At 47.5% G+C, this 17876-nt stretch overlaps 1 protein-coding gene across 3 annotated transcripts in view; it reads right to left on the bottom strand.

Moving 5' to 3' along the window:
* Positions 1 to 17876, bottom strand: part of ABTB3 (ankyrin repeat and BTB domain containing 3) — a 320838-nt gene that overhangs the window by 33044 nt on the left and 269918 nt on the right. For 2 of the 3 annotated variants that reach the window (XM_068970684.1, XM_068970687.1), the window contains 7 exons: positions 16453 to 16618; positions 14083 to 14172; positions 12061 to 12162; positions 9978 to 10071; positions 9726 to 9861; positions 8871 to 9091; positions 6939 to 7117 (listed from right to left, as the gene is read on the bottom strand). In XM_068970684.1, coding sequence (XP_068826785.1) covers positions 6939 to 7117; positions 8871 to 9091; positions 9726 to 9861; positions 9978 to 10071; positions 12061 to 12162; positions 14083 to 14172; positions 16453 to 16618 — 988 coding nt within the window. The remainder of the gene's footprint in view (positions 1 to 6938; positions 7118 to 8870; positions 9092 to 9725; positions 9862 to 9977; positions 10072 to 12060; positions 12163 to 14082; positions 14173 to 16452; positions 16619 to 17876) is intronic. The other variant, XM_068970685.1, reaches the window with a different exon arrangement.

Raw genomic sequence — 17876 nt, 5'->3', positions numbered from 1 at the left:
AAATTAACTCAAGATGAAATGAATCACAGACTTAAATGTAAAACATGAAACTATAAAGCTTCTAGAAAAAAAATGAGGAGGAGACCTTCAAGATTTGGGCTAGGCAAAGCAGCTGGATGAATCACAAGTTGGAATCTAGATTGCTGGGAGAAATATCAACAACCTTGTAGCTGCAGATGATGCCACCCTTATGGCAGAAAATGAAGAGGAACTAAAGAGCCTCTTGATGAGGGTGAAAGAGGAGAGTGAAAAAGCTGGCTTAAAACTCAACATTCAAAAAACGAAGATCATGGCGTCCAGTCCCATCACTTCATGGCAAATAGATGAAGAAACAATGAAGGCAGTGAGATATTTTATTTTCTTGGGCTCCAAAATCACTGCAGATGGTGACTACAGCCACAAAATTAAAAAGATGCTTGCTCCTTGGAAGAAAAGCTATGACAAATCTCGACAGTATATTAAAAAGCAGAGACATCACTTTGCTTACAAAAGTACATATAGTTAAAGCTATGGTTTTTCCAGTAGTCATGTATGGATGTGAGAGTTGGACCATGAAGAAGGCTGAGAGCCAAAGAATTGATGTTTTTGAATTGTGGTGCCGGAGAAGACTCTTGAGAGTCCCTTGGACAGCAAGGAGATCAAATCAGTCAATCCTAAAGGAAATCAACCCTGAATATTCATTGGAAGGACTGATGCTGAAGCTCCAATACTTTGGTTACCTGATGAGAAGAGCTGACCCATTGGAAAAGATCCTCATGCTGGGAGAGATTGAGGGTAGGAGGAGAAGGGGGCGACAGAGGATGAGATGGTTGGATGGACTCACTGACTCCAATGGACATGAGTATGAGCAAGCTCTGGGAGTTAGTGAAGGACAGAGAAGCCTGGCGCATTGCAGTCCATGGGGTCGCAGAGTCAGACATAACTTAGCAACTGAACAACAACAAAGCATTCTGATACTTGATACCAAAAGCAGAATCTCCACAAAGGGAAAAACTAAAATTGGACTTCCTTAAAATTAAAAGCTCTATGAAAGACCCTGTTAAGAGGATAAAAAGATAAGCTACTGAGTGGGAGAAAGAAAGTATTTGCAAGCCATATATCTGACAAGAGACTATTTTCTAGAATTTACAAAGAACTCTCAACATTCAACAGTGAAAAACCAGTTTAATTAGAACACAGGCAAAGGACACAGACATTTCACTGAAGAGCATATACAGATGGCAAAAAAACACATGAAAATATGTTCAACATCATTAGCCATTTAGGGAAATGCAAATTAAAACCACAATGAGATACCACTTACACATCGATCAGAATGGCTAAAATAAAAAGATAGCAATAGCACCAAACAGTGAGAATGTGGAGAAATTTCATTACTCATATTTTGCTGGTGGGAATGTAAAATGGTGCAGCCTGTCTCAAAAACAGTTTAGCAGCATCTTTAGAAACTAAATATGCAACTACCATACAACCCAGCAATTGCACTCCTGAGCATTTATCCCAGAGAAATGAAGACATATTCACATCAAACACCTGTGCTGGAATGTTATAGTAGCTTTATTTGTAATAGCTCAAAACTGGAAACAAATCGGATGTCCTTCAATGAGTGAGTGGTTACTAAACTGCGATTGGTCCATACCATAGAGTACTAGGCAGGGACAGGGAGAAACAAACTATCAACACATGCAGTGACCTGGACGAACCTTCAGAGAATTATCCTGAGCGAGAAAAATCCAATCCTAAAGTTTCCTACTGTATGATTCCATTTAAATCACATTCTTGAAATGACAAGATTAGAGAAATGGAGACCAGATTAGTGGTTACCAGAGCGTAAAGAGGGAGTCCGGGCAGAAGGATATGAGGGTAGCTTTAAAAGAGTAACATGAAAAAAAAGAAAGAAAAAAGGACTTCCTTGGCAGTCCAGTGGTTAAGACTCTGTGCTTCCACTGCAAGGGGCCTGGGCTTGATTCCTGGTCAGGGAACTAAGATCCCCAAGCCGGAAAAAAAAAAGAAAAAAAAAAAAAGCAATGCGAGGGAGCCTTAGGGCGATGGAAATTTTCTGCATGATGACAGTACCATGTCAGTATCTTGGCTGTGACATTTAACTGTCATTTTGCAAGATACTGTCAGTGGGGGAAGCAAAGTAATCTCTCTGTATGTTTTCTTACAACTGCAGGAGAATCTGCAACTGTCTCAAAATAAAAAGTTTAATTTAAAAAGGTAAATTTTTAAAAAGTAGGGAAATAAAACTTAAAAAGTGTACAAGTCACAAGGAGAAAAATACAGCTGCATAGCCCACATCTCGCCCTTGGCGAAAGTCCCCAGTGGTGTTCTGTTCAGTGCACGTGGAGGAAAACCCCAAACGTGCACCCTGGAGAAAGGCCCCATGCAGTCTGACTTCACCTCTCATACTTCCTCCTGTGTCCCTCCACTTGCAGGTTCTCTAGCACATCAAGCACATTCCCACCAGAAACTTTGCTCCTCCAGGTTCCCAATCCCCGAGTGGAATGCTTTTGCTCCAGGCCTGTGTGTGGCTGGCAGCTCTTCCTCACTTAGGTGGTTGTTCATACACTACCTCCTCTGGGAGACTTTTCTTATCATCCTGTCTAGAGTAGACCTTGCCTGCCCCACCCCCCAGAGACTACATCGTTGTCCAAGATCATTTTTTTTTTTTTCATAGCGTTTATCTTGCTCTCACCCTCTTTTGCTGATTTATGTCCTGGCTTACTGTGGGTCTGCCCCTTCCCTGGACACAGTAAGCTCCAGGAGGGTAAAGAACATCCCACCACTTCTGTAGACTAGTGGGCACTCACGACTGTGGAATGGATAAATGTCCAGAAGAATTATGTATGTATAAATTTATGTATGTATGTATAAATGGCCAGAAGCTCTCTTTAAACAGACCTATTTTTAAACAATGACTGCATTGTTCTACTCCTAGGGAAATCTAGAGAAACTGAATTCTTTAGATATTTAAAGATAAAATTTAGAAGTGGGGATGGCACTTCCCTGGTGGTCCAGTGGCTAAGACTCCAAGCTCCCAGTGCAGGGGTCCCCTGGTTGATCCCTGGTCAGGGAAGTAGATCCCATATGCCACAATGAAGATCGAAGATCCTGTGTGCAGCCACTAAGACCTGGTGCAGCCAAATAAATAAATGAATAGAAGTGGGAGCAAAAAAGCACATCTGCAACCAGATGTCAAGTAATATCTGACCAAGCACGCATCAAAGATGGGGAGAAAGCATTCGCTTCACTTGACAGGATGGCTATGATTCTCTGAGTTGACTGCAAAGTGGATTTATTAATATTTACAGGAATTCTACATTCTTGTTCACTACTCTGATAGAACCAGATGTTTGTTCACACAGAGCAGCAGACATGATCTGAACAGGAATTTGTTAGTGGAGAGAGCAGGAACGATGCATTGCTACTCATGCCTTCCAAGAGGATACTTTCTGAGGGCAGAGCTTTGCAGCACTTTCTCTACTGTCTGCCATCATCTCTCTCCAGACTTCTGACCACAGGAATATCACTGTGCTTGGAGAATGCTTGACTTCACCCTGTAGCCACCAGAAACTGATCACCTCTTTTTTGCCCTCTGTAGAACTGTGGTGTTGGAGAAGACTCTTGAGAGTCCCTTGGACTGCAAGGAGATCAAACCAGTCAATTGTAAAGGAAATCAGTCCTAAATATTCATTGGAAGGACTGATGCTGAAGCTCCAATACTTTGACCACTTGATGCAAAGAACTGAATCACTGGAAAAGACCCTGATGCTGGGAAAGACTGAAGGCAGGAGGAGAAGGGGATGATGGAGGATGAGATGGTTGGATGGCATCACTGACTTGATGGACATGAGTTTGAGTAGGCTCCAGGAGTTGGTGATGGACAGGGAAGCCTGGCGTGCTGCAGTTCATGGGGTCGCAAAGTGCTAGACATGACTGATCGACTGAACTGAACTGAGTCAGTATTAATACCACATCTCCCAAAGTCCCTAACTAAGTCTGTGAGTCTCCTTCTGTTTTGTCAGTTGTAATTTCTTCTTAGAGTCCACATGCAAGGGATGTAATATGGTATTTCTCCTTCTCTGAGTTACTTCATTCACTATGGCACTCTCTAGGTCCATCCATGTTGCCACAAATGGCATTATTTCACTCTTTTTAATGGCTGAATAATATTCCATTGTATATATGTACCACGTCTTTATTCGTCTGTCAATGGACATTTAGGTTGCTTCTGTTTTGGGAAGGTCATGTACACACCGCTAGATTTAAAATGGATAACCAACAAAGACCTATTGTATAGCATATGGAATTCTGCTCAATGTAATGTGGCAGCCTGGATGGGAGGGAGGTTTGGGGGATAATGGATACATGTACACGTATGGCTGAGTCCCTTCGCTATTCACCTGAAACTATCACATTGTTAATTGGTTATACCTCAGTGTGAAATGTTTTTGGTGTTAAAAAAATACCACAATTCACCAGTAGGGGTTGTCATTGACCACCCCCATTCCCACCTCTCCCCCGTTAGAGAAAACCTGACTTTAAAAAACACCCATTTTTGTTTATTATTTCATGAAGTGAATATACTGGAGGAGGGCATGGCAACCCACTCCAGCATCCTTGCCTGCAGAATCCCAAGAACAGAGAAGCCTGGCGGACTACAGTCCATAGGTGTGTAAAGAGTCAGACACGGCTGAAACGACTTAGCACACATGCACGCTGTGAACATACAATTTATTTGCCCATTCTACATTAATGGGTATTGGAGGTGTTCCCATTTTTTTCCTATCACAGGAAACACTGCTATGGACACCCTTGTCGTGCATATGTACTCAGTCATGTCTGACTCTGTGATCTCATGGACTGTAGTTTGCCAGGCTCTTCTGTCTGTGGGATTATCCCAGGAAGAATGCTGGAGTGGGTTACCATTTCCTTCTCTAGGGGATCTTTGCGACCCAAGGATCGAACCTGCATCTCCTGCACTGACCGGTGGACTCTTTACAACTGAGCCACCTATTTAATATGGACACTCACATATATATGTTACAGACATAGATGGGCTTTCCTGTTGGTCATACAGGGCAGACCTGACTCTTGAATGTGCCTTTTCCCAGACTGCTGTCTCCTGACCGTGAGTGCTCCTGCCCCATCCCTGCCTCCCCCTCCCCTCCAAGATCAGGACAGCTGGACGGAGCAGGCTCTAGTACACGTGCATGGGTGTGGGTTAGGTCACTTCAGTCGTGTCCAGCTCCGTGTGACCCCACGGATTGTAGCCTGCTGGGCTCTTTTGTCCGTGGGAATCTCCAGGCAAGAATACTGGAGTGGGTTGTCATGCCCTCCTCCAGGGAATCTTCCCAACCCAGGAACTGAACCCACGTCTCTTAAGTCTCTTGCACTGGCAGGCAGGTTCTTTACCACCAGGGCCACCAGGGAAGCCTGCTCTGGTCCACATCTCCTGCCAAAGGCCCCTCCCCCCTTGCTTTTAGGCCTCTAGCTACTGCTATCAGCTGCTGTTGGGTGCTCTTTAGGGGGGTGATTAGTGGTTCAGTGGGACCCAAGGCACCTGCAGGAATGCTAGCAAGGTTCTGTTTCTTGGTCTGGATGCTGATCACACGAGTAAGTTTGCCCTGTGAAAATTCATTAGACTCCACAGCTATGACTTGGGCACTTTTCTGATGTATGCCATACTTCAAAATAAATTTACTTAAAAAATCCATAGATTAGGTTTCCTTAATACACAGCATGTCTTAGTAATTTCTGGAATTCCCATTACAGCCCATAGAAGGAAAAAAAAACAAACAAACCAAAAACCAATTACAACACCAGACTCTGGGAACAGACCCAGCAACGTTTTTCACTAAGGTGGTCTCTTAGGTAATTTCAGGGCTTATCTATTTATTTCTTTTCAAGCTGGGGGGATGGGTGAGGGCTGAGGGAGAGTTTGGTTTTGAAATGCTTCCAGTGGGTTCTGCTCTTTGTGGAATCGCTGAGGCTCATTACCTGAGGCCTGGCACACCTGCTCCCATTCTGGGTCTAAGTGGGGCTTGACATTAGGCATATATCCAGCCCACAGGGGCCCCGAAGTCTCTGGTGCTAATGAGAATAACTGATGGGACCCACACTGGACTCTGGGCCAGGTGCTCCGAGGCTCAGAAATCAGCCGGATGTGTTGCCAGGGCTTTGCTGTGGGGCCGTCCCCCCACCCTATAGAGCAGGCTGCTCCATACTCCCCTCCCCGCTCTGGCAGGGAAATCCATGCAGCCCTTTTGGTTCAGAGGCCTAATTCCCTGACACCTCACAGCCTCCACTGTCTTAGAAGGACCTGTTGTGCAGGGGTTGCAGCGTTTTCCCGATGCTGGGAATGAAGTGTCAACAGGCATGCAGGGGCCCCTGAAGAATGGGGAGTGAGCCTGAAGGGCTAGGCACGTGCTGTCCTCAGACCTGAAAAGCCTTCTCGGGGCCTGGCTTTCCAGGGACCCCTGTGGGGTCTGCATCCAAGGCAGCTACACTCATTTCCCTCTTCCCCTTGGATTCCCAATGTTCTATGTCCTACTGTCTGTCCAGGCCCGCCCTGATCTCAGCATCTCAGTGACACCTTCCCCCAACCTTCCCACACTCCTCAGAGCCTCTGCCACACAATTTAACACTGTTTCACAAGCCACCTCAGATATGCTTGGGCTGTAGCACCCCCACTTTTGTGCAAGTTCCCTGGCCGGAAGGTATCCTTTACTTTGTCCCGTGTGCCCAAGTGCCTGGGACAGAACAGGTGCTCAGCAGAGCAGTTGCCTTGTGAGTGGCCGCACAAGCAGCTGTAAGCAGCCAGGGTACCAGACCAGTGGACCAGACCAGTGACTGCAAGGTTGCCACCCAAGGGGCGGGAGCGCTGAGATCAGAACCCCCCAGCTGTGCTCCCTGCCCGCAGGAGGCCCTCGTACCTTGCTGGCTTTCAAGATCTCAAACATCAGGGGCAGGCCCTGAGTGACCAGCTCCTCCGTGTACTCCTCCTCCTGAATGGTCTTGAACTCCTTCAACAGGCACTGAATGAGAGGCCTGCGGTGCTGCTGGAAGGCGATCCGCAAAGACTCCAGCCACGTGTGCAGGGTCCACGGGACACCTGGAAGGGGGAGGGCGGGGTGAGGGAGGGGAGGGCAGACAACAACCAGAGGAGAAGGCGTGTTTCTATGTGGAAGCTGGCCTTTCCTGAGGACATTACCAGATCATGAGACCAAGAGACCGCCTTTCATTGCATAGAGTCAGAGCTGTTTTGTTTCTTCTTTCCCAAAGACTTGCAGAAGTTAAAATTAAAGGTCATAATTCGAGTCCGTTAACTATGGGTATCCATTTCTGCACGCTCCTTGTGTTATTAGGGGCTGCTGCCGCTGCTAAGTTGCTTCAGTCGTGTCCGACTCTGTGCGACCCCATAGACGGCAGCCCACCAGGCTCCCCCGTCCCTGGGATTCTCCAGGCAAGAACTCTGGAGTGGGTTGCCATTTCCTTCTCCAATGCATGAAAGTGAAAAGTGAAAGTGAAGTCGCTCAGTCGTGTCTGATTCTTCGCGACCCCATGGACTGCAGCCCACCAGCTCCTCCGCCCACGGGATTCTCCAGGCAAGAGTACTGGAGTGGGGTGCCATCACCTTCTCCATATTGGGGACTACAGTTTACAAAGTGTAATCACTGTGTAGAGTATTGAAACTGTAATGCTGACTGCAGCCTTCTGAGTTCTGACCTCTTCCTTCCCCATCCCCTCTGCTTCCATGCCCAGAGCTTTGAGCTGGTGAAATCCACAGTGGACCTCACTGTCAGCTGCTCTGGCCAGGGTGGGCATTTCCATCTGATTATGAAGACACAGGAGGATACTGCTGCCGTGTGCAAAACAACATTTCCATCTTCAGGCACTTCATCAGGTCTTCCTCCCTTAATAGAAACCTCTCCAGCAGCTGATGGCTGTGACTCGCTTCTGCCCCTGACCGTGAGGCTGGGGCACATGCTCCTGCCCCCGACCGTGAGGCTGGGGCACATGCTCCTGCTTATAAATGCACCATTCAGAGTCTTGAGCTTCAGAATCCAGCTACACAGGCTGCCAGGGGAATGGCATAATATCCCCCATACTCAACAGCCACTCTCTGAGAGAGGCAAGCTTCCAGAATAGCACTGGAGGCCTCAGCCTATCCTGACCTGCCACACCCTGTGTTTACAGCCCTTGCTCCGCCCTGCTGTTTCTGGGCCGGAGCTGGTGCCATTAGCTGGGTGAGGGCTGGGCTAGCCCATTCCCCAGATGCATGGAAGAGATGGCCCTGGCTAGCCTGCTCAAGGGAGAGACACCCAAGTTTTCCTTGGGCATGGCTTTGCTCCTATAGTAGGGGGAACCCCCCTAGGGACGGGATGCCCTCATCCTAGCTGACGCCAGCAGCTGCTTCATGGATCTGAGTGCTCTCAGGCAGCGATTCTCCAACCGCTGGGAACCACCTGGGATGATTGTTAAATATAAAGATTTCCAGCCTTTATCCATCCAGACCCTCGACAGCAGAGCCTCTGGGTGTAGGGCCTGGCAATCTGTATTCAGACAAGCTCCCCAGGTGATTCGGATTCCTAACTCAGGGTCCAGGGTTTGGGAATCGTGGAAGGGTGGCCTGAGGGTGGGTTTCTGGGGCCGGCAGAATGCTGCTGTCTATGGGGACCATGTGGGGCCTTAGCCCAGAAGTGCTCCAACCAGCAAATGAGAAGTTCCCTGAACTGCAAGGGGTGTGTGCACAGGGGTGTGTGCACGTGCATGTGTGCATGTGTGTGTGTGCATGCACATGTGGGTATGTGACCTGAAGCTGGGTGGAGGCACCGTGCCCAGCCGTGGAAGGCCCCCAGACTGACCTATGCTCCTGATATCAATTGTGACATCCACGTAGCCATGCTCAGCGCTGTGATACATGGCCTCCCTCAGGGCTCTGAGTTTGGCCTTGCTGTTGCGGCTGGCACACAGGGGAGGCGGGGCTGTCTCCGCCAGGTCAGTCCCCTCAGCCAGAATCTCCTCCAGGGACAGGATATCACTCTTCTCCTTCTCTGGCTGAGCGAGCAGTTTGCGGAACACATTCCTGTCAATCATAAACCCAGAGAGGAAGACACTCAGAGATGCAAGGGCTGTGCCGGGGTGGGGGCGGGGATGTGGGGAACCCTCTCAACTTGGGACAAAAGGATGGGACAACTCTGGAGTGGTGGTTTCAGAGGTGTGACCAGGGCACTACATGTTGAGGCTGGAGGAGATGGTGGGGTGGGACTGGCTGCGTTTCCTTGAGGATGACTTGGGCTAAGTGCTTTCCCCAAATATCTAGAAGGTTCTAGAACTCTGCCCTTTTAAGTCTGCCTGCACTCCCCCCATGGTGAATTTGCTTTGCTTGGGGTTATGCGTGGTAAAATCTGATGGGGTAAATTCTGAAGGAAATGTAGATGGGAAGTAACCAAACATGAGAGGTTTTACTATTCTTTAAATGGATTCTTCTTGCGTCATGACAGGTGATGTGATGAACTCTGACCAACCCTGGCAAAGAGTGACGTCTGTGAGATGAAAGCCGGTTGGGGAAGGACCCGTGGACGTGCAATATGTGAAGTTGGCCAGGCCTGGACTGCCTCTGGGCCCCACATCCAGAGATGCAGTGAGTCTGGGGTAGGCCTGGGAATCTGCATTTTTAACAAGCACCACTTGGGACCTCATGGCCCATCCTAGCCTACCTGTGTCCATGGGCTGCGGCCTGGCTGAAAGAGTTCATATCACCCTGGGGGGTGGTAGAAATTCCATTCCTGTACATGGTTCCTATCAGGGGGTCCGCGCCTCGCTCCAACAGCAAACTAACCAGTTCAAAATTTCCTGCAAGCCCAGAGAAGGGGGTTTGATAAGAGAATCAAGCAAACACACAGTCACAGACACATCAAGGGACAGGGTGCTGGAGCCCCTTGGCTGGGACGAGCATCAGAGACTCTTACCTACGGCGGCTGCGAGCTGGAGGGGCGTTTCTGAGTAGTTCTCCTCGCCGTGCTCCACAGAGCCCTCCACCTTGGCCCCAGCGTCCAGGAGGAGCTGTGGAGGAAGAGTGGCCATTGAGATGTTTAAAGGACACGCCAGGAAAAGCTGGTGGAAATCAGTGTGGTGCCAATGTTCCTGCTCTCCTCTGGGTCCATGACCACGTGCACAGGGGGAGGGCAACTGCACCTCAGAGGGTGAAGTGAGAGCCCCTCACATCTCCTAGGGCCTCAGACCACTCAAATCGCTCAAACTGTGGCCCAAGGACAGTAGCATCAGCATCCCCGGGGAGTTTGTTTGAAATGCTGGTTCTCAGGCTTCACCCCAGAACAAACGATTAGAATCTGCATTTCAACAAGCTCTCCAGGTGATTTCTATGTACATTAATGTTTCTAGAAGCACTGAGCTAGAATTTCGTGGCACCACACTGCTAGAGAACTTCCTCTGGGGATCAGTGACAAAAAGCCTCAGAGTATTAGAGAGGTCTCTTAGAACCATAGAATCTTAAGAGTTCTGAAGGACTTTGGGGATCACTGGGCCAACCAGGACAAGAATCCCTTCTGGAACATCCTAGAAACTCAGCTTAGCAAATGCTGAGCCTCCTGGCCAGCAAGATCAGTGAATAAAGTGGCAGAATGAGCTTCCAGGAGTGCTGCTGCGTATGACTCCATTCTGTGCATTCTTTAAGATATCTGGCTTCCTAAAAATGGAGATTCTGTCCATGCCAGATCTCACAGTGAATGAGCTGTCAGCACTGCTGATGTAAATGAGGGGGAAATGCCTGTTTTACCTGCACAGGACTACCTGAGGGCATAGTCAGGAGGGGCTGCCTACTTGGCATTCCGTCATGTGTGCACCTGCAGCAGAGAGGTGACCTGACTTCCCTTTGGCTTTGCGTGGCTGCCCGCTGCTCTTATTCCTGATTTAAAGGCTGGGGATGCCACTGCACATTAAGGGACGTTATTTGTATCCACTAGGCCACCCTCCAACCCCTTCTTTCTTAGATTCCTCTACCAGGACTGGGCTGGTCATGATGTTCTACAGGCAGAAGTCAGCTCTTGGTGTGACATGTCACACGCTCAACCTCCTGAAACATGCCTTTGATGTGTGTTGAGGATTCCCATGACCTAGGAAACAATAAAGGATGCCTATGAAACTCCAAGATTGCCGAGGGGTCCCTGACATCCTATTTTCTGCTCTGTGTAATTCTAAGAGGCTTGGAGCACATAAAAGGAGAGGAGTTCCTGATGTACCTGAAACTCAGCATTCACTATGGGGCCAGATGTGGTCAGGGAGCTGGTCGGGGCCGGGGTGGGGGGGGCGGGTGGTGCCGATCTCTTTTTTTCCAATGAAGTAAAGTTTTAAGATCTAGAATGAACCGAGTTTAAAATCTAGAATATACTGGATGGCTGTCCATTGAACACCAACTCTACAACAACCAGAAATGGTGAGGGCAAAACAACTTATGTGCCCAAAGGATCTTGGATGAGGACATCTCTCCATATTTGGGGACCTGTTTCAGAAGACACACATGAAGACCCTACCCTAGACCTCTTATGTGGGATTCTCCATAAGTGGGATCCAAGCAGGTGTCATTTGGAATCACTCCCTTGGTGGCTCGGCTGCTTCTTTCCACTGGTTGGAAACCTCTAGACTCTATGCAAACACTGGGGTCACACCTAAGGGAAGTTTCTAAGGTCTCACACCAGCCATGTCTTAGGTTCACATTATGACAAGTAAAAACAAACAAATCCACAAAATCATAGCTCAGGCCCCACCCTTGAGCCACTGGGAACAACTTGGTAGGTTTGCCACTCTGTGTGTAAGGCTGCATGTAGGTATGTGATAAGTTCATATTGGTTAAAGCCAGGCCATATAGATCATTCCACATAGTATTTTCACTCATATAATATGAATGTGCTGTATTTCATTGCAATTAACCAATATGAATCTCTGGGGGAATAGGCATGCCGGGAGAGGTACAGATTTGCGTAATGAAAGAGGTATAGTTAAAGGTCAGATGTGGATAGGGAAATACGTTAATACCTGAACTACAGGAATATGTCCATGCAACACAGCAAAGGTCAGAGCCGTCCAATGGCGGGTCTCAGGGTGGACGGATGGATATTTATGAGGAGTACTGACAACCTATAAACAAATTGAAATCATTTTCAAAATGTGACCTTCAAAATACTTAGACCAGCAAATCTGACCTATCTGTGGCTGGGCACGCAGGCTAGAGATGCACAGAGGATGTCCTGGAAAGCACCTTGGGCAACGCTGGAGACATACAGGGTAGTGACTTTATATCCTCTGTACACAACAAAAACTCCTTTGCTGCTCATTAGAAGAGAGTTAAATGGGTGACTGCTGACTGCCTCTAAGGAGTCTTGAAGAGATTGTAATGGTGGCTACAATGAACCAGCTCCCCTGCCTGTCTGCTCTTCCTGCTTAAGGGAGGGCGGGCTTCTGAGAGCTACAGGATGTCAGGTGAGGCCGCCACCATCACATCCACATCTTTAGGGGAAATTCTCGGCAGTGGCAAACCCCACACAAGGGGAGGTCTGCTTTGAGCTTCCAAGTCAAGCAAGACCACCTCCCATCTGATGGAGGAAGATCACTGCCTGGTCACAGCTCCTCCCACACTGTCCTCATTTCATGCTTCTGCTGGCTTCCTGGTTGACAAGGATGCTCATGCTACTGGAAACCTAGGGACAAACCTTTCTTGGGCATGAATGAGAAATCTGATATTGGTCTTCCCACATGGGGACCTCAAAACACCGCAGACCAAGAGACAGGCTGCAGGACAGTGGACAGGACAGGCTAGGGTCCTGCAGGATGGTCTGTCACCCACCCACGGCTTTTCTTCTAAACATTCCCGGGGCCATACAACTGTGACGTCTGCTGCTTTCAGAAGAGTTGAGTTCTCTAACCACTGGCTAGGCGAGGACCTTGAGCTGGGAACTATGGGATGGGCTAGAGGACCAGAGACCCAAAACTGAGGAGCTCTTGCAGGGATGTGCATGGTGCTTGGGGATTCATATCAGGGAACAAAAACCCCCAATACTTGAAAACCTATAAGATCCCAGATGGTTTCGGATCCCAAACCATGCCTACTGCCTGTTTTCCTCATATGAATATAAAGCAATTTTTTTTTTAAGCACAGTACTAAGACTACAAGAGCTTCTAATTTTGAACTAAAAAAAAAGTTTTCTGGAGTGGCTGAGTTAGGACTTTAGCAAGCCATCAATCTTCCCAACCTTGGAACTGCTAGAAGAAAGTCGGTTGCCTTATGCTTCTTTTTTGTGAGAGTGGGTCTTAAGACAGCATAGAATAAGAAGTACAATTTCACCTGTCATAAGCCCTGAGGGGGGCACCAGTATTAACTGAATTCCAAGCTGATGCTCCTCTATATTTATTTCTGATGGCGTGATTACTCTCCCATTTCACAAAGGGGAACACTGTGGCTCAGGAAGGTGAAACCACTCGCCCAAGCAGAAAAGCAAGTTACTAAGATGCAGCGGTTTCAGAATCTGAACCCACATATCAAATTCTACAGCCTGTCGGGGCATGCTTTCCACTATGTCACATGGCCTCGAGGAAGCTCAGCAATTAGCTTTGAGACCCGTGGCTTCAGCAGGCCAACCAAGTGGGCCAATCAGGATTCGGTGAGGGAGGGTGGACGACCTGGGGGTCACAGGGGATGTGGACCAGCTTTGTCTTTGGCAGTGGGAAGGGCTGGTGGTTCAGGAGAGCTTTCTCTGTCGGATCCCAGGAGGAATGGAGCAGTGGGAAGGATCAGAGACTCGGTATTGCTGAGCCAAGGGAAAAGTTAGAGCTCTGTGCAGCCGCACGGGTTGTTTTAAAATGAAAAATGCTTGCAGGCAGCTTCTTGGAGTCTGGTTGGGCTGGGGCCTCAGGATGGAGGAAATCCAAAAGCTGGTCTGACCTATTTGCTGGACTGAGAACCCTCAGTGGTGGCTCTTGAGAGAGAAAGCCCCCCTCTCCTTGCTTGCCTTCCCCAGGGACTGCCAGGCCCAGGGGCCCTGCAGCCCTCTGCACCCTCACCTCCACATTCAGGTCAGCTCCGGCATCCAGCAGCATCTGAACCATTGCCTCGTCCCCACGGACACAGGCGTACATCAGGGGGGTCATGCCCTGTGGTGAGTTAAAAACCAGAGAACGGAGAAGGTTTACAAGGTGGTTGTGTCACTCGACAATAACAAACGGAAAATCTTACTCATGTGAAAGAGACTACGCTTGTTCTCCAAATCTAAAGTAAATGTACAGCTCTGCAATCCTCCATATTTTGAAAACCAACATGGAAGCAAGAAGAGAAACATAAATTGTCTTTTTTTTTTCATTTATCTGGGCTTAAGTTGGAGGATTTTGTTTGTGTGTCTTAGGGTGCAACAGATCTAAGAGTGTTTGCTAAAACAAGTGGCTGGTTTAACTGAAACCTCTTAGGAACTTTCTGGATTCTGTAATATCAGCCCTAAGCTATCTGACTGGTAAATACTGTTTCCACGGCATTTTCTCTCTCAGGATTTAACAAGTGCCGTCTTTGCTCTATACAGCCTGCTGGCAGTGTCAAATGAAATTGGTGCCTCTGAATATGACCCCAGCACTCTATCTGTAAATGACGTTATCATTTACAAGTAAAAGGCAAGCGAATGAGGAATGGTTTTCAGGAATTCCATATCTGCCCATGATTTCTGCTTATTACAAAGTACCATAACCAACAGGAAGTAAGGGGTGGATTTTTCAACAAACAGTGCTGTGAAGAAAGCTATGTGGGAAAATGTTCAAGTTAGAGCCTTATCGCATACCAAATCATTTACAGTTTGATTAGAGATGTAGAGAAAAAAATAAAAACCAGAAAAGACATCTAACTGAATCTGTTTCTGAAAGGTATGAAAGTAATGGAAGAAATCACAAAAGAAAGTATTGACAGCATTGAGGATGTAAGATTGAAAACATAAACAAAATTAAGAGGTAAACAATAAATTGAGACATTTGTGTCACATTATCACAAAGGGTTCTATGCCTAATATGTAAAGAGGGCTTTGAAATAAAGAAGAAAATCAATTAAGCTCTAATGAAAAACAAGCAAAAGAAAGTAAAAGATTAACAGGGTACACATAAATAGTTGGAGAGTGTGTACAAGGAAACAGCCTCTGAGGAAGTAATTTGAGATTGAAGACCTTAAGATAAATTGATGCATTTGAGCAACTATTTCCACTTTGAAACATTTCTCTAATGAAATAATCAGATTTGAGCAAAGACTTGAGTAGTGAGTATATCTCTCTCAGTACTGTTGATTTCTAAGTCATTAGAAACAATCCAACAACTGAACCATGTTTAACTGAACAAATAATATGACCACTTTGTTAGCTGCTCATTCATGTCTGACTCTTTGAGACCCCACGGACTGTAGCCCCCCAGGCTTCTCTGTCCATGGAGTTCTCCGGGCAAGAATACTGGAGTGCACTGGCGTTTTCTTCTCCAGAGGAGCTTCCCGACCCAGGGATCGAACCCAGTTGGCCCACATTGCAGGCAGATTCTTTACCATCTGAGCCAATGTATCCATTTGAAGTGATTTTAAAGAGAACATGTAATGATATTACAAAGTATCTTTAATATAAAATACTGAAAAAAGAACAAATATAATAAATCCCTGTTTTTGTTTTTTTTTTTTATAATGTGTGTGTGTGTATTAGGGCTCCGCTGGTGCTGCTCAGGAAACTGCTAGCTCATACCGCTTCTCTGGAGTTTGCTGCATGAGCCGCTCACGTGAGAGACAGCTCCATCTGTCTTGTGATTTCCCATCTGGGGCAAACATTGAAAGCTGCTGTTTGTTTCCTCCACACATGACATCTTCACCCACATGGGGACATCTCCCCAATAGACATACAAGGTCTCTGGACCTCACTTTTAGGGGTTTGGGAGATGGCTGACTAATTCTGAGGCGTCTCCTAGGGTCCTTCAGAATGACTTCTGTGTATCTTAAACATATCCTGAAAGTTTGGTGAAAATCTGCTTGGATTAGTTCCATGATGCACTAAGAGGCCGGCAGAGAACTAATTTTAACCATGCCGGAAAAAGGACTTGAAGGACACATGCTAAATATAAATGATAGTTATTTGGATGATGGCATTATTTCCTCTCTGGAATAAGTCTATTTTTCTCTATTTTCCATTTCAGCTGCAATGATCACGTGAAACTTCTATAAAGATGAACAAGGATACTTTTATAAGATATTTTAAAAACTTAAAAAATAAAAACTAAGGGAAAAAACCCAATAACTACAACAAAAAAAATCACCCTTCATCACCAGTAGAGGGAGCCTCTATTCAGTGCCTGCTGTTTCCCTCTTGCCCTAGGGCGGGGCATATGGTGGAGGTGGGGTGGCTATTCAGACATTGGGAGGGCCCATACCTGTTCGCTCATGGTGTTGATCCCATCGGGCCCCAGGAGAGACACTGCCTGCTTTACCAGGTCCGTCCGCCCACAGTTCAGCATCCGGAAACCCAGGTCCTGCTTAAACTTGGCTTCGATGGCCACTGCATCCAGCTTCCGAGAAGCGCAAAAGCAGTCGTCGGCCCTAAGGAAGGAAGAGACGGTCAGGTGGGTGCAGTGGCTTCACCGGGGGCTGGTCCTTGGAGAGCACAGACTTAGGAAGCACCAAGGAGACTTTCCATCTGCTGTTCATGTCACTTGCTCGTTTCTAGGCTCCAGTTCCTGGATAAGGGCATGGCAACTCACTCCTGTATTCTTGCTTGGAGAAACTCATGGACAGAAGAGCCTGGTGGGCTACAGTGCATGGGTCGCAAAGAGTCAGACACAACTGAAGCGACTTAGCACACACACACACAGGCTCCAGTTAGAATACGGATATCTCTTGATCCTTCCTCCTTTGTAACTGATGCTTAGCCTTGTCTCTCCTCCGTTCCCACAGCATACTGAGCTACGAATAATCATGGCTAATATTTACTGATTGTATACTCTGGGCTAGGCTCTCTGGTATAGTCTTTACAGGAGTTAATTCGTTTACTCCTGCACTCAGCCTTAGGTAAGCACTATCATCACCTGCGCCTTTAACCATGGGAAACAGACACAGATACGGGACTCATCCAAGGCTACACAGCCAACAAGCAGCGGAACTGGGATGCGAGCCCAGGGCAGTCTGTGGAGAGCTGGCCTGGGCACCTACTGTGTCACCCTGTCCCCTCACCACAGCTCATACTATTTGCCTCTTTCCTTGTCTAAATTCTCCTCCAGGCTGGGGACTTTTGAGGGCAGAGACCCTGTCTAACAAGTCTCTGCATCCAGTCCAGACAGCACGCAGTATGTGGAGGTGTTAAAAATGTTAGCTGAATGGACACAGAAGGCCTGGAGTCTCTACTTCCAAAGTGGAAGCATGGCAGAGATATGGCCGGATGAAATAAGAGTCCTAGTGGCAATATGCACCAGCAAGTTATCGAGCCAGTGAGGCCCAGGGAGCCAGCTTAGGGAAGTGTCGGGAGGAGAATCAGGGATTGAAGAAAGGGGTACAAATTCTACTTGTAAAGGATGTCACCTTTTTCTCATGGTGAATTTTCAAATCAAATGACCAAGCATTTACTGAGTGCCTGTTTGCAAGAGGTGCACAAGGCCCGGAAGGACAGAAGGCACAGGCCCTGGTCACGGGGGTGCCTCGTGGCAACTGCAGTGACAGGTGATCAGAGATGTGCACCAAACAGAACCGAGGGGATCCAGCAAGGCCTCCTTGGGGGGGGAGCACCCTGAGATGTGTCTTAAATAAGGAGAGAGAAGGACAGAGTGTAGGAGAACCTGGAGCAGGGCTTGTCTGAGTAAAGGTG

Source organism: Capricornis sumatraensis, chromosome 4 (genome assembly GCF_032405125.1).
Source record: "Capricornis sumatraensis isolate serow.1 chromosome 4, serow.2, whole genome shotgun sequence".
Classification (NCBI taxonomy): Eukaryota; Metazoa; Chordata; class Mammalia; order Artiodactyla; family Bovidae; genus Capricornis; species Capricornis sumatraensis.
Note: the sequence above shows the minus strand (reverse complement) of the source record. Positions and strands in the feature narration are given on the sequence as shown.